Source organism: Lasiodiplodia theobromae (genome assembly GCF_012971845.1).
Source record: "Lasiodiplodia theobromae strain AM2As chromosome Unknown scaffold_26, whole genome shotgun sequence".
Taxonomy (NCBI): domain Eukaryota; kingdom Fungi; phylum Ascomycota; class Dothideomycetes; order Botryosphaeriales; family Botryosphaeriaceae; genus Lasiodiplodia; species Lasiodiplodia theobromae.
This window is the reverse complement of record NW_023336467.1, coordinates 235,688-256,237: the sequence shown is the minus strand read 5'-3', so window position 1 is coordinate 256,237 and position 20,550 is coordinate 235,688. Positions and strand designations below refer to the sequence as shown.

The 20,550-nt window shown below is 55.9% G+C and overlaps 7 protein-coding genes across 7 annotated transcripts; 3 read left to right on the top strand and 4 right to left on the bottom strand.

The window, feature by feature from the left end:
* Window positions 1–361: 361 nt before the first annotated feature.
* Window positions 362–1,436, bottom strand: LTHEOB_8292 (Serine threonine-protein phosphatase; the record flags this gene model as incomplete). The annotated part of the gene is made up of 3 exons (XM_035517753.1): window positions 362–1,068; window positions 1,115–1,348; window positions 1,421–1,436. The coding sequence occupies 3 exons, from the start codon at window positions 1,434–1,436 to the stop codon at window positions 362–364; spliced, it is 957 nt and encodes a 318-aa protein (XP_035370412.1).
* A 753-nt stretch (window positions 1,437–2,189) lies between these two features.
* LTHEOB_8291 (Chromodomain-helicase-DNA-binding protein) lies at window positions 2,190–4,048 on the top strand (the record flags this gene model as incomplete). Its single annotated transcript, XM_035517752.1, has 3 exons — window positions 2,190–2,347; window positions 2,475–3,740; window positions 4,021–4,048. The coding sequence occupies 3 exons, from the start codon at window positions 2,190–2,192 to the stop codon at window positions 4,046–4,048; spliced, it is 1,452 nt and encodes a 483-aa protein (XP_035370411.1).
* A 1,547-nt stretch (window positions 4,049–5,595) lies between these two features.
* On the bottom strand, window positions 5,596–8,265 carry LTHEOB_8290 (Ap-3 adaptor complex subunit beta protein; the record flags this gene model as incomplete). The annotated part of the gene is made up of 3 exons (XM_035517751.1): window positions 5,596–7,932; window positions 8,007–8,152; window positions 8,226–8,265. 3 exons carry the CDS (start codon window positions 8,263–8,265, stop codon window positions 5,596–5,598), a joined length of 2,523 nt encoding a protein of 840 aa, XP_035370410.1.
* A 2,829-nt stretch (window positions 8,266–11,094) lies between these two features.
* Window positions 11,095–13,368, top strand: LTHEOB_8289 (NADH-ubiquinone oxidoreductase; the record flags this gene model as incomplete). The annotated part of the gene is made up of 5 exons (XM_035517749.1): window positions 11,095–11,914; window positions 11,964–12,304; window positions 12,358–12,511; window positions 12,568–13,299; window positions 13,352–13,368. The coding sequence occupies 5 exons, from the start codon at window positions 11,095–11,097 to the stop codon at window positions 13,366–13,368; spliced, it is 2,064 nt and encodes a 687-aa protein (XP_035370409.1).
* A 651-nt stretch (window positions 13,369–14,019) lies between these two features.
* LTHEOB_8288 (Pre-rRNA processing protein) lies at window positions 14,020–16,398 on the bottom strand (the record flags this gene model as incomplete). Its single annotated transcript, XM_035517748.1, has 2 exons — window positions 14,020–16,238; window positions 16,326–16,398. The coding sequence occupies 2 exons, from the start codon at window positions 16,396–16,398 to the stop codon at window positions 14,020–14,022; spliced, it is 2,292 nt and encodes a 763-aa protein (XP_035370408.1).
* A 1,373-nt stretch (window positions 16,399–17,771) lies between these two features.
* LTHEOB_8287 (Cis-3-chloroacrylic acid protein) lies at window positions 17,772–18,547 on the top strand (the record flags this gene model as incomplete). Its single annotated transcript, XM_035517747.1, has 2 exons — window positions 17,772–17,942; window positions 18,239–18,547. The coding sequence occupies 2 exons, from the start codon at window positions 17,772–17,774 to the stop codon at window positions 18,545–18,547; spliced, it is 480 nt and encodes a 159-aa protein (XP_035370407.1).
* Window positions 18,548–18,783: 236 nt separating this feature from the next.
* LTHEOB_8286 (Quinone oxidoreductase) lies at window positions 18,784–19,959 on the bottom strand (the record flags this gene model as incomplete). The annotated part of the gene is made up of 3 exons (XM_035517746.1): window positions 18,784–19,006; window positions 19,071–19,688; window positions 19,799–19,959. 3 exons carry the CDS (start codon window positions 19,957–19,959, stop codon window positions 18,784–18,786), a joined length of 1,002 nt encoding a protein of 333 aa, XP_035370406.1.
* Window positions 19,960–20,550: the final 591 nt, after the last annotated feature.

Below are 20,550 nucleotides of genomic sequence, written 5' to 3'. Positions count from 1 at the left end.
AAAGGTCAAGGAATTAATTAATATACCCATTCATAAGCTTTCAAGCTTACGTCTTTACATCTCCATGCAACATTGCTTACAGGTATCTCGTTCTCCGACCAAAACTGACCGCCCTGGTCTTGTGAATTGCCGACCTCGGTCGATGCGCCGTTTACGTAAATGGAGTGAAGCCTTCATGACGGTCTCTCAAAAATTGAAAAGCGACAGAGCGTCTTATTCACTATACGTGGTATCCTTCCCCGTTCTTTCATCAAAGCGTTGCAACGTATCGCGCCCTCAATGCTCCGTGATATCTCATGCAGCCAGAAGCCATTCTTAACGCCATCAAAACATGATTTCTCTTGCCGATTGTGTACACGCACTACAAAAAATACTCGGTCTGCACCTCCTTCCCTTGCTGCTGTTGCTGCTGCTCGGCCCTGTGCACATCGTTCTCGGGGGCAGCGTCGAAGACGTTGAAGAAGCGCTCGCCTGTGTCGCTGACCTCGAGCACGCTGGCCATGTTGCCGCAGCGGTAGCAGTAGTTGGGGGCGCTCCAGACGGTGCTGAGGCGGTCGTCGTACAAGACCTGGTAGCCCTCCTGGCACAGCTGGTGGGCGCGCAGGATATGCGACATATTGTTGACCTCGAGGAACTTCTTGACGACCTGGGCGCCGAAGGTGTAGCCGGCGCCGCGGGGGCTGAGGCTGAACTCGTCGCGCTCGCTGTCCGGGTCGCTCCAGACGAGGTCGGCCATGGGGCCCTCGTGGGGGATCTCGCGGAAGCGGTCGATGATCTTGATCTGGTCGATGGAGTGGATGCTGGGCGACAGGCCGCCGTGCACGCAGAAGATCTGGTTGTTGATGACGACCGACAGCGTCAGGAAGTCGAACATGTCGGTGAAGTAGTGCCACACGTTGGCGTTGCCGTACTTGCGCGAGCACTCGGTGTAGAAGCCGTACGACTGCGTCACGCCGCGCGACTCGTGGTTGCCGCGGATCAGGTGCACGCGGTGCGGGTAGCGCAGCTTGAGGCATACGAGGAGCGAGATGGTCTCAACGCTGAAGAGGCCGCGGTCGACGTAGTCGCCTGGATACAGTCAGCACAGGAAGTCGCGGCCAAGCGGGGCACGCACCAAGGAAGAGGTAGTTCGTGTCCGGGCAAAAACCGCCAATTCTGAATATTTCTATCATGTCAAAGAACTGGCCGTGGATGTCGCCGACGACGGTGACGGGGGCGTCAATGTGCACGACATTGCTCTCCTTCATCAGGAGCTCTTTTGCCTTGGCGCATATTGCCTCGATGACCGAGTCGGCGAGAAGTTCTTTTTTGTAGAGGCGAGCAATGCACTCATCGAGGTCGACGGTGGCTGCGACGCGGCGGGGTCAGCCCATTGACGGAGCAGGCGGTGGTCGGAGCGCGGCGACAGGCAGGAGCTTACCCGGGAGGCCTGGCATGATGGAGGGCGCGGAGGAGGGCGCGCGCGGAACGGGCTCGGGCGACTAAGAGGCAGGAAGAAGCAGCATTCGCGGGGGCGGCGGAAGCATTCTGGCGGGGGTATCAGGAGGGCATGGCCGCGCTGGGGCGGCGGGCGCTGGGCGTGTTGATGTGAAAGCAGCAGCTCAAAAGAACACAAGGCTAAGCTCAGGTAAGCTAAGGTTGCAGCGCGCGCACGTGACCGTCTCCAAAGTTTCCCGTTGCGCGGCCTCCATCGCTCAACGGCCACCATCTCCAGCGGCTCTCTTAGCTCGCTCGGCCTCTTTCGAGAAGCGCCCTCGGCCCCCGCCCGCTGCACAGCTTTCCATGTCTTCCGCCGCACGGCCGCCGCGCAATTGTCGTCAATTCCCGATTGATACCGGCGAACAACCCCTGCTCTGTTGGACTTCCTTCCCTCTTGAGCGCTGCTTGGATTTCCCGTTCTCTCGCCTCCCAGTCTGCTCTTCATCTCCCGCATTGATCCACGCTTCTCCTGCCCTCTGCAATTCGCTCTTTTGCTCGCCCTCCTGCACCGCGATGCGGTAGCTCTGGAAACCATCGTCATTTTCGTCTCTCGCCTCGTGTGCGTTCTCCGTCGCTGCATCAGCCCGCACGTCGCATCGCCGAGGCCATCGAGCATCAACGACCCTCCTACACCTCGCCTGCGGCCGTTTTTATCCATCGGCCCAGCAATCGGGCCTATCATCGACGCAGCTACTCTGAGCGCTGCCAACATGTCCTGGAGCGCTCCATCGTCCGGGGGCGCTCCTGCATATCAGCCAGCTCCGGCATACGCTCAGCAACACTATCCTCAGCAGCAAGCATACGGCCAGCCCCCGTATACCCAGCCCCCGTACCAACAGAGCGCCCCGCCCTCCACCCAGTCATCCAGGTAAGTGTTTTTGTTGAGTCTACTGGAGATTCTTCGGCACTTGTGCGACTGTTCGCGCATGCTTTCACTCTCAATCAGTTCTTTAATTTCGCCAAATTTTTTCTCCTCCCTACTGATAATATTGAAGTGCTCCGACCACCTATCCCCCCAAGCGTAAAGGTAACCCCGTAATCACCCGCTATCCTCCGCCTCCGGGCTATCGGCCTCCTCCGCCGCCCTCAGGCCAGCCTCCCTACGGACAAGGCCAGTATCCCCAGCCCAACTATCAGCAACAACCCCAGGGCTATCCTCCCCAATCCTACCCGCAAGGTTATCCCGGATACCAGCAACCCTCCCAAGGTTACCAGCCGCCATGGCAGCCGCCGCCAGGTTACCCTCCACCTCAAGGCTATCAGCAGCAAGGGTATCAACAGCCACCTCCACCGCCACCACCTGATGCATCCAGTCCATCAACCGCTTATCCACCCAACGGATTTCAGCAGTCTCCGACCTTTCCGCCCAGCAGCCAATCTGGATCCTATCCTCCGCATGAGTCGGCCATCTCTCCTACAACAACCGCACCACCATTGAACCTTGGTTCGCCTCCAAACCAAAATTCACGGCCCTCAAAATCCCGTCGAAACACTCGCACCGCAAGTATAGCCCCTACCGAAGTTCCAGAGTCTCATAAGCTCTACCAATCCGAGGCGTACACGATCAACCTCGGGCTGGACGAATGGGATCAAACCGATTTCGACGGTGCCATCTGGCCGAAGGCAAACGAGCCGGTCGACTCGAATTTCAGTCTCGGTGTCATCATATGGCATCCTGCGAATGAGACGACTCGTGCGCTTTCATCCGACTTCGTGTCAGCCGAAGAGAGAGCAGCAAAGCCCCCTCTTCCCAAGATCGGCAACGGAGATTCTGTTTCTGAATATTTTGGTCCTGAAAATGCTCACGAAGCGTTTTTGAACGTTCGGCAAACCGATGAGTGGGACTTGATAAGGCATGATTCAATCTTCTATGAGTTCCCCAAAACGTCGGACATTGTGGCATTGGAGGATGTTCTTGCGAATAGAGATCGACCCGACCCTGAAGGGGAGAACCCTTATCCAAACATCCATGAACTTCAGGAAAGAAAACAACGCCAAGGGGCTAGTTGGAACGTTATGGACAATCTTGAGCAAGCCTTGTCATCTGAGCAAGCGGAGGACGGCGGTTCACGAAAACAATCTCGCGTTGACCAATCAACACCCCCTCCTCCTCCCGCTTCACGAGACGATGCCCAGGAAGCATTGCTGGCGTCGTTGGGCGTGACAGGTTCCCCGAAACCAGTCACTCAGATGCCCACCCCGACTTTCCTACCACCGAAACCGCCCAAACCCAGCGCGCGAAAAGGCAGTGATCATGATCGGTAAGCTATCTACAAGTTTCCTATCCGGCGAAGGCTGACGGGTTCAGGCCGTATGAAGAACATCTTCCGAAACGTCCATCCACTGACAACAATGGACACAGCTCGCATGGCCCACAGAACCAACAATCTCCGTCTTTTGAACCTTGGAGGGCGGACCACACACCAGCAAAGAACGGCGACAGACGTCAAAGCCCAGCCAGGTCTGAAAATAGCCAGCATACTGCCACTGGGTCGGATTTCCACATGGAGGACCATGACACGTCCGCCACAAATGCCCCAGCTCCGCAAAGGCCGTCGAGACCGACTAGAGCTGATAGTAGTGCTGGGAGAAAACGAAGCTACGAGGAAACGGAATCTCCTCAACGGCAAGCGGATGACACGCAACGTTTCAAGAGGCGCCAGCCAGTTGTTGCTGCTGCTTATGGGTATGCAATGATAGCCTATCAAAAGGTATTTGTGCGGACGTTAACTTGATAAAGTCGACGATAGTTCTAAAGTCGATCCCGATAGTCCGGTTGACACGTCAGCTGGCAATGTTTCCAAAAAGCAACGCAAAAAAGCTAAATCGGTTAAATTTTGCGCATGTTCTGGCAGGCGTTTGGGCCAGCCATATGGAAGCCTCGACAACGACACTAGGAAGCCTCGACAACGACTTCGTAAGTCAATCCTCACACTGATTCGAAGTTTGCTCTGTGCCTTAGCTAATTCTGTCTTTTCCAATCAAGAGTTAACGCGGTTGTTATTTCCTGTTGGATATGAGAACGCTTCCGCATCTTCTACTTTTACTCCTCGCCGTCATCCGCCATCTTCTGCTTTCCGGGCTGGAAGCATTATGACTCATGGGTGTGATGAATAACCGCGAGCTGCCTTTCATCTGATGCCTTGGCGTTATCCGGGATTTTTATTGGGGCCCTTTCTTCCTTCTCACCATCTTTGTTGATGTTCTTCACTTACTTGGCCGCCTTGTATTGCTGGGCCATCCCTCGCACCCGGTTATCAGAGCTAAAAAGTCTTTCTCAAGGGGGGAGAGGTTATCTTTCAAGCCCCTCCAAAACTGCATGGTTTCAGGAGTTACGAGACAAACGGATTTTGGGAACGCGTCGTCCTTTTTGATTCTTCCCGCGTCTGGATCCAGTTTTTCCATTCTTCCTTCGTCTGAATCCTTGTCCAAAAGCCCTCTCTTCTCCCGCGTTTCTTGAAAAATATTCTTATCCTCTTTATCCTTCTTACGTCAGGTTCGTATTAGAGATAATATCCTTATCCTCTTTTCCGAGTCTTCTTTCCTCAGGGTTCAAAGACGACTGGTGATGACGTATTGCTTGCACTTACACACGAACCTTTCCCCCTGCACACACTACACGTCTGCTTGCAGAACACCCCTTCCTCTACTTTCTCATTCCGCATACACTCTGCTTTTCTCAAATTCAATACGTCGTCAGCTGTCGTCGCAAAAAGCAGTCAGCGCAGAAAAGCGAATCAAGAAAAGTCGTCGCACGTATCAGTCAGTAGTCGTCTTCGTTCATCAAAATCTTCATGCTACAGTCACAACTTCTCTTTCAATTAGTCAAGCCCTCTCTTCTGTTTCCACAGTTACAACAAGGTCCCCCGTCCGGAACGGCGAAAAGGTAACGCGAACGATGACGGGTAAGTATCAGTCAAATGGTCAAGTGGGAGGGGCTAGCCGAGCAATCTGAGGTGCTGCGAGCAAAAGGGTGCCAGAGGAAGGGAAGGGACGTTTCCCAATCATCAGATACCAAAGAAGCGCGGGAGGAGAAAGGGGAAGAAACGGTACGTGTTCGCAAAATTTCCTATTTCATTTCTGATCTTTCTTTTCATGAATTACATCGTCGTTTTCTCATTTCACCAATCGCCCTCTTTCCCCCTCGTCCTCACTTTCCGTCTCTTCTTCCGTCTCGCCTTCTTCATCGTCATCTTCTTCCTCATCCGTTTCCTCTTCCTCGCTCTCGTCATCCTCTTCACTTTCCTCTTCTTCACTTTCCTCGTCTTCATCCTCATCCTCCGCCAGCCAATCGTCCAGCGTCTTCTCCTTGACTCCATTCTGCTTCCCCACTCCCCCAATCCCCCCTCCAACCCCAAACCCACCCGTCTCCTTGACCGCGCGATCCAGCGCCTCGCCCGCAGGCACGACCTTGGCCGGCACGACGGATTCGCCACTGTAGCCGCCACTGTACTCGGCCGCCGCGCCGACCTTCTCCTCGCGGAGCCGCGGATCGGGCTCCTCGCCCTCGCGCACCCAGTCGGGGAGCAGCGCCTCGCCGCCGCGCAGGCCGGTGCCGACGACGCCGCCCTCGTCGCCGATGACGAGGCTCGCGGAGCCGAGGGTGTAGCTCGCGCGCGACTCGGACGGCGAGGGGGCGTGCGGGACGGGCTTGGGGGCGAGGAGGAGGAGGGTGGCGAGCTCGGTCGACGAGGGCACGGCGAGGAGGGTGCGGTAGAGGCGGGCGCGGTCGCGCAGGTCGTACGATGTGTCGTAGCGGGTGAGGAGGAGGATGTGGTTGTAGAGGAGCGGGATGGGGTGGGATTGTTGCTGCTGTTGTTTTTGGTCTTCTTCTGGCTGCGCGGGCAGCGCGTCGTTGTATTCCCGGAAGCCGCCTTCTTCCTCGGGCAGCGCGAGGGGTGTAGTAGCGGGCTGCTGGTCGTCGTCGGCAGGCTTTTCTGCCGGCGCGGGCGGCGGGTTGAGCAGCAGGTGTTGCAGGTACACCTTGGCGGCCAGCAGCAGGATCTGGAGCTTGCTCTCCTCGGCCTCGTTGGCGAAGCCTTTGGCCAGGATGCGCAGCACGTCGGCGGCGATGTTGTTGGCCGGATCCATGCCTGAGAACTCGCCGACCAGCCAGATGATGCTGGCGCGCGCCGCCGGGCTGGCGGCCGTGTCGAGGTTCTTGGCCAGCCTGATTACGGTGCCGCGGTGCGCCTCCGGATCGCGCTGAATCAGGTGTCGGACCACCTCCAGCGCTTCTGCGACCAGGCGGGCGTCCGGCGACGATATTTGGGACAGGAGTAGCCGCATGCAGCGTGCCGCGACTTTGGCATCTTGCGTGCGCTGCGCGCAGCGTCCTATCGCGCGGACGGCTTCGCGCACCAGCCCTGCGTCATGGCCGCCGGTGAAGTGCGCGAGTTCCGCGAGGATGAGACTTTGAAGATGGTGCGGCGCATGCGGAAAGATCAAGGTAAGCATCTCGAGCTTCAGCCGCCATATTTGGGGCGCATCGGTGCTGCGCAGCAGCAGGTGCGAGGTGTAGCGAACGAACGCCTCCGGTCGCGCCATGCACACGCGCACTGCATTGTGCAGCGCGATCAGCTGTACGTCCGGTGACGAGCGGAGAAGAGATACGAGCGGACCGACGGCGGCGTCTAGGTAGGTTGAGGTGCCCAGGTGCAGGTAGCAGCGTGCAACGGCGACAATGACGGCAGAGTTGCGGGATTGAAGGAGCGGCGTCAGCGAGCGGAGGAGGAATTCCAGGTCTGCATCCAGCACCACTACCTCCTCCAATTCTGACGGATCCACGGGCTCTTCCTCCTCCTCGTCGCTGGATTCGTCGTAGAATCCCTTGGTGGGTTTGGGCTTGCTGCCTCCATTGCTTTTCCTGACCCTCCGCGTCCGCCGTGGAAAGCACTTGCGCGCGTAGATAGTCATAAGCCTTAGTGTAGCTAATTGCCCCCATTCATCCATGTCCACCAACTTCCGTATCAGGCCTCTGTAGTGTGGGTGAATCAAGTCTATCCGCTCCGGGCACACCTCGAGGAAGGCCGACACGGCGGCGCCGGCGACGTAGTACTGCTTGTCGCCTAGGAGCGTCGATAGGTACTCGATCAGCTGCGGCAGGGTGTTGGGATCCAGCCGGTAGCACTTGGGGATGGCGAGAGCGGCGGCCTTGCGCACGTACGGGCTCATGTCGCCGGCGCCCTTCTTGATGCCGAGAGACACGATCTGGCTGATAACGGGCACGCGGATGCCGGACATGACCCGCAGCGCGAGGGCGCGCACCTGAGGGCTCGAGTCGGAGAGAGACTTCTGGATGGTGTTGATGGAGAGGAGAGCTGTGTCGGGCTCGGACTCGGCATGGTGTAGAAGGAAGATGTAGACCAGCTTCTTTATTTCGATGTTGGGGGACGCGATGTTCTTGATCACGGCGGAGAAGAAGGGCAACGTGTGCTGGTTGTGGTACGCCATCTACGGTCGCGCAGCAGACCTATGGTCAGCGATTTGTTCCCTCTCATTTGGAGTCTTGTATGAAGATGACGCACGGATATGACGCGCCGCAGGCCCTCCAGCACCTCGCGGTCATGGCGCGAATCGAGGAGCTTCTTGAGCTGGTCGGGAGGCAGCGGGCGAGTAGAGGTTCGGCGGACGGCGCTGGCATCGCGGGCGGCTTCGAGAGTCAGGTCGCGGGCTACGTCGGGCGGAAAGCTGGTGTGAGCGGTGTTTGGAAGGCGGTAAAAGAAGCGTTGATCGGAGAGGCGTACCCGTCTCCAGCATGCTCGAGATCCTCGTCATGGACTCCATCTTGGCATCGGCATGCGAGGGCGCGGACGGGAGCCTCCTCTTGGCTGGTGGGCCAGGCCGTGGGGGTGTTTTGTGCAGAGGCAGACGGCAGGCGTTGTTCGTTGATGTCGGCGCGCAGTAGTCGGAGCTCCAGCTTGACGAGAATGAGTGCTGGCCCGTAGCCCCGCCTTCCATGAGCGCCCACATAATCCCTGCGCCGGCAGCAAGCCACCCCAGGAAAATCAAGGATCTCTCAGGCACCGCGCTCTTCGCACGACAACGACACTTAACTGACGCGAGTCCCTCCAGCCCAGTTAAAAGGCATGCGGTTAGGGGGCGGCTGTTCCGCCCAGCACAACTACCGCCGGCGAATAGGAACGCGCTCTATCTGAGTCGGCGGAGGCCTTGTTCAACCTGCGACATCACACGTGGACATCCTAAACGAGCAAAAACGCCAGGCCAGACTGCCGCAGTGTACGCAAGCTGATATCATGCATCGGCCTTCTGTCCTGCACCCGGCTTCTCTGCCGGAGTTCCTGCGACACATTATCGACCACCATGCGACACCCACATCGCTCATCGTTTGTTCTTCACGCGCCGATTTCGAGCGGCTGCTTCTCCACCTCGTAGAGGACGCCCGTAACGCTGCAGCCCGGGATGTTGCACAAAATATAAACGACCAGGGGCATCCTCCATCCCCGCCACTTCCTATCTTGGATGAGCTTCTGATCCCCACCCTCCACAACCTCTTCACTACATCGACAATTCAGCTTACCTTTTGCGCCAGTCTGGAGGCTCTGAGAGCGCATCTCTCCTCCCTGACGGCCAGAGCTCTTAATGAGCCGGCGTCAAAGCCTGCTCCTCGGGCGAGCACGTCATTCGGCGGCCCCACTATCAGTTACCCCATTCTCGCACTCCTGAACCCCATCGCTCTGCACAAAGAGACAACGTCTTTTTCTGCCCAAGGCTTGAGTCGTACGCTTGCTGTTGCTGTTGAGGCAGCTGCGTTCGGGAACCAGAGATTGGTTATCGCGGAGTGTCCCGTACCTCTACATCTTCGCCAGAGAAGACAGGACGCTTGGACGGACGAAGAGGAGGACTTGCTTGGTGCTAGACTAACTTCCGGCTTTGGCGAGGGCGCAGGCGCAGGAGGGGATGCAGAGCGAAGGGAAAGTGAAGGTGGCACAGCAACTGACAACTTACCCATGGCCGAAACCGTAGCTGAAGCTGATCCATGGGCTGAAAGGCTATCCATATTGAACGTCACCACGAAGAGCTTTGGTATCGGCGACCGGGCATGGGCTGGGCGTACCGTGACGGCAAGGTCAGTAGCAGAACGGTGGTGCCGCTTTGAGAAAATACCTTAGCATGATCATGGGTGAGTATGAGCCTTACTCATAACTATTACAGCAATCACGCAGACGAACGAAAGGTGCCGAGCACGCACAATGTAGCAAAAACTTTGCTCCTCTCTATCCTGTCGTGGTGCTAAGCAATACATGTGGGCTATATAATTAACTTCCGCAGTTACCCTAGCATCGTCAGCGTCTACGCTGGCATAGCTCAGTCGTAGGCGCTGGCGATACTCGTGACACTTCGCGGAAGTTCTCGAGTTCAAGTCCCTAGCTTCGCAGGGGAATGACATTCGCAAAAAATCCTTGAGGGTTCAACGGACAGAACCTGATGACGGGGTTTCTGCGCGCTCCAGGGTCGCCTGGGGAGCGTGTAGTTTTGCCTCCCAGAGGAACACTTTTTTTTTTCCTTCGTCACATCAAATACCTATCTATACATGAGGTTCTTCTCTCTTTTCTTCAACTTTTGGCATCTTAAATTTTCATTCCACACCGTTTTGTGGTGGATGGTGCGGGTGGAGTGATGATGATAGCGAGTTGTGGTACCGTGGGTACCGCTCCGAAGCTGATCCACAACGGTACTTTGAGAAGCAGAAAAATCAAAAGGCCCGCATGGGTCACGCGACGAAGGGTTGTTAGACCTACAGCGTTGGAATAATGGCACTTATAGAAATATTTGATGGTAGTTGACATTTAGGTCCAAACGATTGTTGCACCTTCACGCCAGCATTATGAGACATGATACACGTTATGCTAACCAAAAGGGTACGAAATCAGAGTCATGACCATAAGTAAAGGATAGAGCTTGCTAGAAATATAAGAAAAGGAAAAAACTCGGCGAACGGAATACGATGCAGTTGGCGGGGCCAGAAGTAGGAGGCGTTGGCCAGGCCAGCATGACTCGCGAAAGCTTGCCTTGCGCACAATGCGGCTCAAAACAAGCGCTGCCTGGATCATCCAGGGGATTGATTCCGAAGTCCAGACTCGGTATATCAGAATGCCGGTCAGATGGGGGCCGTGGGCACCCAAAGGGCAAAGATGATCAGATTAGATAAAGGGAGACGGGTTCTTTGCGGTGAACGGGGAAAGGAGATGGGTCCAAATCTGATAAAATTTAGCAGGATCAAACAAATTTTCAGGAGCAGTGGGCGAGACCAGGCGGGCGAGGCCAGTAACGGCTCAGAACGCATTCCGATAGCGGGACGATAGGCGGAGGTTGCAGCGTGAATGCTCCTGTCGGCGCCGGCGCGGGCGGATCGGCCGAGTCGGGAGCGTCAATGCGCGGCCTGTACGTCACACACTACAGAGCTAGCTGGCACTCGACTCTTTCGCATCTCGAGCGGCCTCAACGCCATCCTTACGCCAATTCCTCCTCGCTCACGCGTCCATGACTCCCGCACGTTCGCTCTGCTAGTCTGCCCTGCCAATTGGCCTCTGCTCGTCACCTTTCACCTTCGCGAGCCCCTGCCACCACCGCGTGTCTCGAGTAGCTCCAACAATGCTGCGCCTGCAGCAACTCGCCGGCACCGCGCGCACGCGGACGCCTGCCGCCGTCAGGACCAGCCTGCGTCCTCCAGCTGCCCGCTTGTCCGCCGCCAGGTGCTCATCCACCTCCTCCTCGACCACCATCGCCCTGCGGAGAAGACCGCTGGCCCCGAACTCCCTGGCGCGTCTCAAAAACAACAAGGTGCCGAACTTCTTCAGTCGTCCCATTTCTACAAACCATGTCCCACCACGCACGCCCGCCGCCCTCAGAGCCCTCTACAAGACTGCCGCTTGGTTGGGTATTTTCATTATTGTTGGCGGCACCATAGTGGTTACCTTCTTCATCTACGACGCTACCACATATAAAGAGGGCCCCTTCAACGAGGACATTCACGTTTCCGAGCTTGCCCTCTTTCCCCGGAAAGGAGGTCCCAAAAACCTGCCCATTGCCGAGCATTTGGTCGACGATGACGACAGCCCGGAAAAAAAGGAGCAAAAGCACAAGCCGAAGCTGGTAATTCTGGGTACCGGATGGGGTAGCATTTCCCTGCTAAAGGGCTTGAATCCTGACGACTACCACATTACCGTTGTTGCGCCCTCCAATTACTTCCTTTTCACTCCGATGCTTCCGTCCGCCACCGTGGGCACGCTGGAGCTCAGGTCGCTGGTCGAACCGGTGCGGCGCATAATAGCGGGCAAGAACGGTCATTTTTTCAAGGGCAAGGCAGTTGATGTAGAATTCTCGGAAAAGCTGGTCGAGGTCGCGGGCGTCGGTCCCCACGGTGAAGAAGAACACTATTACCTGCCCTACGACAAGCTGATCATTGGCGTTGGTAAGTCAGAGAGCGAATGCGGGTGAAAATCTTCAGCTTACGAATACAGGCTCCGTAACCAATGCCCACGGCGTCAAGGGCCTCGAGAACTGCCATTTTCTCAAGGATATTACCGATGCACGCTTGATCCGGAACTCCGTGATTCAGAACTTGGAAGCCTCGTGCCTGCCTACGACCACGGATGAGGAGCGTCGTCGTCTTCTCTCTTTTGTTGTGTGCGGAGGCGGACCTACTGGTGTCGAATTCGCAGCCGAGCTTTACGACATGCTCAACGAGGATTTGACCAAATTTTTCCCCAAAATTCTTCGATCAGAGATTTCAGTGCACGTAATCCAGAGCAGAGGACACATTCTTAACACGTACGACGAGGCTCTTTCGAGATACGCTGAGGTTTGTTCTGGAGATTACTCACGCTCAACCATCTGGCACTGACTTTTCCCCAGGCCCGCTTTGCCCACGACCAAGTCGATGTTCTTACAAACTCCAGAGTGAAGGAGGTCCGCGAAGACAAGATTCTCTTTACGCAGAAGGACGAGAAGGGAAAGGTTATCGTCAAGGAACTGCCCATGGGCTTCTGCCTGTGGTCAACTGGTGTGGGTAAGACTGTTTTGCCGCTACGCCTTTTGTTAGCAACTTATAGCTAATCGCTACAGCACAAACCGATTTCTGTGCAAGACTGGCCAAGAAGCTCGACGGACAAAACAACAGACACGCTCTGGAGACCGACGCCCACTGCCGTGTTGTAGGAGCACCCCTAGGCGATGTCTACGCTATCGGCGACTGCTCTACCGTGCAGAACAACGTGTCTGACCACATCGTAACCTTCCTGCGTACGCTTGCTTGGGAGAAGGGCAAGAACCCGGAGGACATGCACATCTCTTACTCGGACTGGCGGCTGGTCGCCAAGCGCGTGAGGGCACGCTTCCCGCAATCGGCAGACCATCTGCGCCGTCTCGACAAGCTGTTCGAGCAGTACGACAAGGACAAGAGCGGCACTCTCGACTTCGGCGAGCTGCACGAGCTGCTGCGCCAGATTGACTCGAAGCTGACCTCGCTCCCGGCCACGGCCCAGCGCGCCCATCAGCAGGGCCAGTACCTGGCGCGCAAGTTCAACGCCATTGCGCGCGCCGCCCCCGGCATGCGCATGAACCAAATCGATTACGGTGACCTTGACGAAGCAACCTACAAGGCGTTCGAGTACAGGCATCTCGGCTCGCTTGCGTACATCGGTAACGCCGCCATTTTTGATATAAACGGCCTCAACTTCTCTGGTGGCCTGCTGGCTGTCTACCTTTGGCGTAGCGTCTACTTCGCGCAGAGCGTGAGCTTGCGGACGAGAATCCTGCTCGCCATGGATTGGACCAAGAGAGCCTTGTTTGGACGAGGTATGTCCCTCTTTCCCGCATATCTTCTTCCGGAGCTGACAGTTTGCTACAGACCTCATGAACTTCTAGATACACCTCTTCTTTTCTTTAAACCTCTTCTTCTGTAGTTCAATTGACGCGAAAGATTTTCCCTTCTTCCCGTTTTTGAGTCCACGGACCACGTGAGGATTTTCTTTATGCCATTAGCGCATGTTGCGAGTGTATGAAAAACAATGAACGTACGTGGCGAGGTAGAGGGGCGATGGAGGACACGAGTGTAGGCGCAGGTGTCGTTCTAGACCACTGTTCTTTTCTTCACGATTGATGCAAAATAACCTCTTCGAGTTCAACTGAGCAGGCGCTTACTTCACGAATTTTCTTGAATCCTTTTACTCACTCAGGGTCACCAAACGAACCACGTTGTGGAGGTCAACAAGAGGTCAATGCGTGCAGTACTGCGATGTGAGGAACAATCTCAAATGGCATATCAAGCATCCAAGGATGTATATGTATCATGAATATATCAACCCAATTATCATCCAGACGAAAGACTTTGGCTCCCTCGGTCTCACCACACTGCCAAGCGAGCCATCCCCGCGGATAGCATCGTTAATGATTCCCGTCCAGGTCCACTTTCTGGTGAAAAATATACATATTTACTCCGCGCAACTTTTGTGCGAGTCCCTAAGTTTTACTCCAATCAAATGCAAACGTCGCCATTTTTCTCTACTTTCCGCTTTCTCACGCCTTGACTTTCTTCGTCTTTCCCTTGACCCGCTCGACCAGCTTCTTCAAATCGTCCTGCTGTTTACCACCATTATCATCCGCATCCTCACCCTTCCTCGCCCTCTTCCCTCTGCTGACATCAGCCTCCTCCAGCTCATCCGCGCCGCCGGCGCCCCTGCCCAACTTCCTCTTCTTCCTTCCCTCCTCCAGCAGCGCCTTCATGCCCTTGGTGCCCTTGAAGCGCGGGTTGGTAGGATCGATGGCGAACTCGTGGTTCTCGAACAGGGCCTTGAAACGGGGGTCCTGGGTGTCCATCTCGAAGCCCTCCTGGCCCTCGGCCTCTTCGCCCTCCTCCGCATCTCCGCCCTTCTTGCCCTTCTTGCCTCGCTTTCCCTTCTTGCCTTTCTTCTTCTCCGCCTTCTCGATCTCGTTGATGTCGAAGTGGCGCAGGTGCGAGTTGCCCTCGTCCTCGGCCATGAGTAGCTCGAGCTCCGCGCGCTCGGCCGCGCTCTTGGCCGCCTGGGCCTCACGTTCGTCACGCCGGCGCTGCTTTTCAGCCTTCTTTGCCTCCTTGAAGGCGCGCTTGCGCTCTTCCTCGGGGTTCTCGAAGAAGGGGTCGTTGAAAGGATCGTCGTCGTCGTTGTTGTCGTCTTGCGCCTTCGCGACTTCTCCATCTGACGAGTCCGCGGCCGCCTCGCCTTGTTCTTCGGCGCGTACCTTGGCGAGCGCCTCCGGGTCGTCTGGGTTGAGTCCCATGCGGCGCGCCTTCGCGCGTTCCTTGCGGCGTTGCTTGCGCTCGCGTTCCTTACGGATGTACTTCTCCTTGGTCGACTCCTCCGGCTCGTTCTCGAAGACGGCTTTCTTGTCGTCCTTGGAGGACGAGAGCCCGGAGGTGAACGTGATTTGCATGTCGCCGACGGGCTTGTCCGCCTCGCGGGACTTCTTGGAGCTCGAGACGCCGCTGTCCAGGCCGAGCGCGGCGCGCAGCTTCGCGGCTTTCTCTTCGCGAACACGCTTCTTCGCGTCCTTGTCGGTGGCGGCTGCGACCTCGGCCTCCGAATCGCCTTCGGAGCCGGAGTCTTCGTCTGAGGAGCTGTCTGAGCCGATGTATGCTTGCAGATCGTTTTCGTCAATCTCCTTTTGGCTGAAAGCACGCTTCTGGATCTCCTTGCGGCGGTTGTCATCAGCGTCCCAGGTCAGCTTGACGCGCGAATGAGTGAGGGCGTCGGTGACAAAGTCGTTGGGTCGGTAGCCGTCGGGGATGCGCTTGCATTCATCACGCGGCTTGTCCTCGTCGAAGGATACCTCATCCGGCACGAAGCGTAGATCGAAGAAGTTGGCGCTGGATAGGTACTCGCGTCCGTCCATGTTCTCATAGAGGTGCCGTGCCGTCGCAGCAGAGTCGGTGGTGATGACTGCATAGTAATACCGCAGACGCTCCAGCTGATATTGACGGAGCGCCTTGGAATCAAACTCCTCACCCTGGTCCTCCTGCAGCAGCTCGTTCTTGATCTTCTCTTCCTCATCATCTGAGTCCTCTTCAGAGTCCTCTTCAGACAATTTGGAGTCGTCCTTCTTGTTCTTGGAAAAGATTTCTCGCGGCGGTCCCTCCAATTCTTCCCGTTCCATACGCTCGCGGCCAAATTCGCTGGGGTAGACAGTAACGTTGAGTATGCGGCCTCCTTCAGGCGTGAAGCTGTTTGCGACAGCCATGAGATCTGCGGCTCGTACGTTATCCCAATCCAGGTTCACAACCGCCAGCCGTGGTGTCGCGTCTTCCATCTCCTCGACTTCTGCCTCCTTTCCGCCAGTGGGAAATTCGAACGCGTCCTCTTCCTGAACCTCCAACTCTTCTTCTTCATCCTCCTCATCACTGTCGTCTTCCGAAGAGGAAAAGCCGCCCTCTCGGGCAGGGTCATATTTTCTGTCCATCCTGGCCAACTCCTTCTGGACATCGTCATCGTCATCGGCGTCGTCCGAACTTTGTTCCTCCTCGGCCTTCTCTTCGTCCTCTTCGTCTTCATCCTCGTCCTCGACCCGGTACATCCGTTCAAGCTCCTTTTTACCAGCATCCTTGGTGATCTTGCGGCCATACCGGTCTACGGAGGCTTTGCGTGTGAAATCGTCATCCTTCAGCATATGCGCGAAACGCTTGTCGACGGTGACATGAGTGCTTTTCTTCGACGGCAGGCGGAATCGGGGGTCGGAGTGGATATTGGAGAAACGAGGGTCGGCTATAGGAAATTGGAGTCAGCCAATTTGTCCGCGTCTGATTGCATATTGGAGCACAAGATCGCATTGCTGCGCGCAAAAAAACTTACAGATGATGGCGCCAGACTTAGACTTTGGTTTCGAGGCGCTGCCCTTGGGGGCCTTTTGCTTTGAAGGAGCCATGGTGGAGCTAGTATTAGCTGCTGCGGCGATTGCAGGACAGTAACCAGCGTGGGCTGAAGAAATATCGCGTGCGCTCGAGCAACGGCGCAAATTGGAGTAGAGAAGCGTAGCTGCGCGTCGCGCCTCGGGCGGCCGTGGATTTTTCTGAAGGCCGCCGAAATAGTGCCGGTATCGATAACGTTAAGCTTTCGTCATAGGGTTAGCCGCGGTTCGAGTGGCCGGGCCTTTCAATGCCTGTCGCGTGCCACAGGCATCGCGCCAACACCTCAACAACCTTCTCCACACCGCTGCTTCCGAACCTCTGGTCCTCTGACTGATTTCTCCCTCCCCAATTGACGTCTAAGAATCCTACAACATGGGTCTCAACGCACTCTTCACGTACGTTATTTCTGCTAGCTCTTCCCCGCATTTTAGATGCTCCTGGAGCTCGACTGACATGGGGTGATCGTACAGTCGCCGCGCTTTCGGCCTCACCTTTGTTGGACTGAGCGCTTCATACCTGCTACTCAAGAATACCAACCCGAATACTCGTCAGAGACCGGCCGGCGACTACCGTGTCGAGACGCACCGTTCTGGTAAGCTCCGCATCCCGAAGTCCCTAGGTTCCATCGGCTAACAGCTCGCCACAGGCGGTGGTATCTAAACACGCAAATGGCCATCAATGCCCTCCCCTGCGGCAGTAGAATGTTTTACTCTTGATCCAGGCGTATCCATCCGATACCTCTAATCGTTTACGCCTTGGTCTTGATCTGGACTGTCCTTTTGTCGGCATCCCGCTGCAGCGGGTGTTACAAAGCGACCTCGCACGAAATCTGAGATCGAACAACTCTAGCAAAGACAGAGCCAAGATTGAGGGGAACGGAACTCTGTCTTCAGCCAAATGCAGCAGCCGAGGTTATTGTACACGAAAGGGCTGCGTATGCGTCGGCGTTATGGAGTTTATTGTACGGCTGTCACTACCAGCGTCACACAACGGTCATGTATATATGGAATTCACTCCTTCAGGAACGCATGCAACATCCCAGACTTTATCCACGGTGTACGCATCACTTGTTGGTTCGCTAACGGCGGGAAGACACTTGGTCATGAGGCCGGAGATCCTCTTGCCCGAAAACGGGCCCCACCCCCTCACGCCACAGCGGAAGATCGACGTCACCAACCAGAACCCCTCCTCTTCCCCGAGCATCCGTAAGCAACTTCCCCAGATATCAGTAAACAGTAGTAAACATGGTAAGCTGTCTTACTAGAGCATCGTGGTTAACAATCCGAGGCTTCATAAAATAATAGCGTTCCGGCACCTCGCTACTGCGATCCCACCTAAGCAATTCCTAACTCAACTACAATTTTAGCGCAAGCTTTACACACACCTCGCAATGCCGCTTTACATCATCTCCCACAAGGACCCCATCAGCCCCACACAGCGGGACGGGCTTGCCGCTGCCGTCACGAAAATCCACACGACTGTCTTCACTACTCCATCTCTCTTCGTCAACGTCAAGTTTGAGGACGCTTCAGATGCTTCATACTACGTGGGCGGCAAACCCGTAAGCAAATTTCCAGTCATTACGTGAGGAAATGGTTTAGACAGACTTCTCTGTCCTAAATATGTATCGTTTGTAGAATCTGTGTATGAATATCAGTGTTCCAAACATCAGTGTCTTTTTTTTTTTCTTAAAAAAAAGGAGAAATGGAATGGAGAACTGCTTCCCCATAGAACGAGCTCTGGCTTTCTCAACCTCTTTGTTGCAATTATCCAAACATCCGCCATATAATCGCCAACAATACATCGAAGAAGTGGTGGAAGAGGGCCTAAAAGTGTCATCAATAACACTATCCACAGGCCCGCGTCAATGCCATCCACGCGCACGTCAGGCCAGGCTCTTCTCGGCCGCGCAGCATGTACGACGACCTGTGCCGGCAGCTCCGTCAGGCATGGGAGCAAAATTTGTCAGGCCCGTCTCTCGACACTATCTTCGTCCACGGCACCATCATTGCCGGCGAGGAGAAAGGATTCATGCTCCCCGAGGCTGGCAATGATGCCGCGTGGATGAAGGAGAACATGCCAGAGTTCGAGCGTAGAGCACGCGCAGGGGATGAGGAGATGAGAGTTTTGGTCGAGGAGTGTCGGGCTCTGGGGGTAGATGCTTGATTGGAGATGAAAGTTATTACCAGAATTAGCAGATACGCGTACGAAACATGTTGATCTGAACTGCGTGCTACTTTCACGGTTTCTTAAGAAGTATTTTGACGCTTTGAGCCGAAGACAGTGATATTATCTGGATGCTAGATATAGCAACCCACTCCCAATTCGTCTCACTCATTCAAAATTGCTCTGACTTCTCATGTTGATCTTATGTATCCGTCTCTCATTTTTGCTTGCCCAATTTACGGCTTCAGAAGCAGCTTTCCGGTCGTCTTCCTTCCCTCCAGATCCTGGTGTGCCCTTGCAACCTCTGCCAACGGGTATACCCCGTGGATGCGCACGTCGATGTTGTGCTTCTCAATAAACTCGAAAAGCTCAGCGGTGTAGCGGTCGAACTCCTCGCGAGTAGCGAGGTAGCCGAACAGCGTGGGGCGAAGGAGCTTTGCGTTCTTTGCAGAGAGACGTCTGTAATGGCATACAACAGTTAGCAATCGCTCTCATCAAGCTGTGTCAAGAAGAAAACACATACGCAATCGTCACCGGCGGCACCGCACCGCTCGCATTGCCGAAGCTGACCATGCTCCCCTTCCTGGCCAAGCTCTCCATGCTGATATCAAACGTCGCCTTGCCCACGCCATCGAACGCGGCGACAACGCCAGCGCCGCCCGTCACCTCCTTCACCTTCGCGACGACGTCCTCGTTCGAGTAGTTGATCAGCACCTCCGCGCCGTTCTTGCGCGCAAGATCAATCTTCTCCGCGCTGCTAGCCGTACCGATAGTGCGCGCACCAACAGCGCGCAGCAGCTGGCACAGCCAGAGCCCGACTCCGCCGGCCGCGGCGTGCACCAGCACCCAGTCGCCCTTCTTGACCGGGTGCGCCTCGCGGATCAGCGTCAGCGCCGTCAGCCCCTGCAGCAGCGCCGCCGCCGCCACGTCCGCTGCCACGCCCGCCGGCACCTTGGTCGTGTGCGCCGTCGGCACCGCCGTGTACTCGGCGTACGCGCCCGTCGCCATCCACACGACGCGGTCGCCCGCCGCCAGCCCGAACAGGTCGCCGCCCGAGCCCGTGGCGACGATGGTGCCCGAGGCTTCGCGGCCGAGGATGTAGGGGAGCGAGGGGGCGGGGTAGAGGCCGGTGCGGAAGTAGCTGGATCAAGGGAGCAGCAGGTCAGCCGGCTTGTTCGGACGTTTTTTTTTTGTGCCGTTGCAGGCTTCAATGGCAGGGAGATAGCATTGAGAGCCTCATGAAGTACTCACGTATCTATGTAGTTGATGCCAATGAAGTCGTTCTTCACCAGCACCTCGCCGGCCTTGGGCTGCGGGACGGGCAAGTCCGTCTTGTATTGCAGAACATCTGTTCCGCCCGTCTTCTCGATGATGACACCCTTCATGGTCGTCGGAATGCTTGCGGAAGCCATTGTTCTTGCGGTGACTGTGGGTTGCGAGTTTGCGAGGGGAGCTCTGAGGTGCGAGGTGATGGCGGAGAGTCTGTTGCGTACGAGCGGAGTAGAGGCAAGGCGAGGAGATGAAGCTGCCAATGCGATGCGTGGGAATGCTCTGAAAGACATTGACTACAGTGACAGAGAGTGTGAGTCGTCTGATCGTGCCAGAGCTTGGCTTATCAATCAAACATTATAAAATGGGGGGGTCAGAGAGCTCGTAGCTACGCGGAAAAGCCCCGCCCCGCATCGCGTCATTGCGGTGCGTGCGGGGACCTCTTAAGTCCGAGAAAGCCGCAGAAACTCAGTTCTGACAGAATCAATTTGCAACCCATTCAAAGTTAGAATAAGGTTGAGTTCGAAGACTTGCCTGAAGCATAGGCACATGGGTGGGCCTCATTTCAGATTTAGGGATGGTCACAAGAATTGGAAAAGCATTGTGCCGAAGCAATCAAGTCTATTTTTGATTAAAAACCCCATCATCTATACATGCTCTTAAATACCCATAGCTAGCCGCCGACCTGCAGTGGGAGAAAACTTGCTATGCCGGTGAAGTGAACAAAAAGGAGC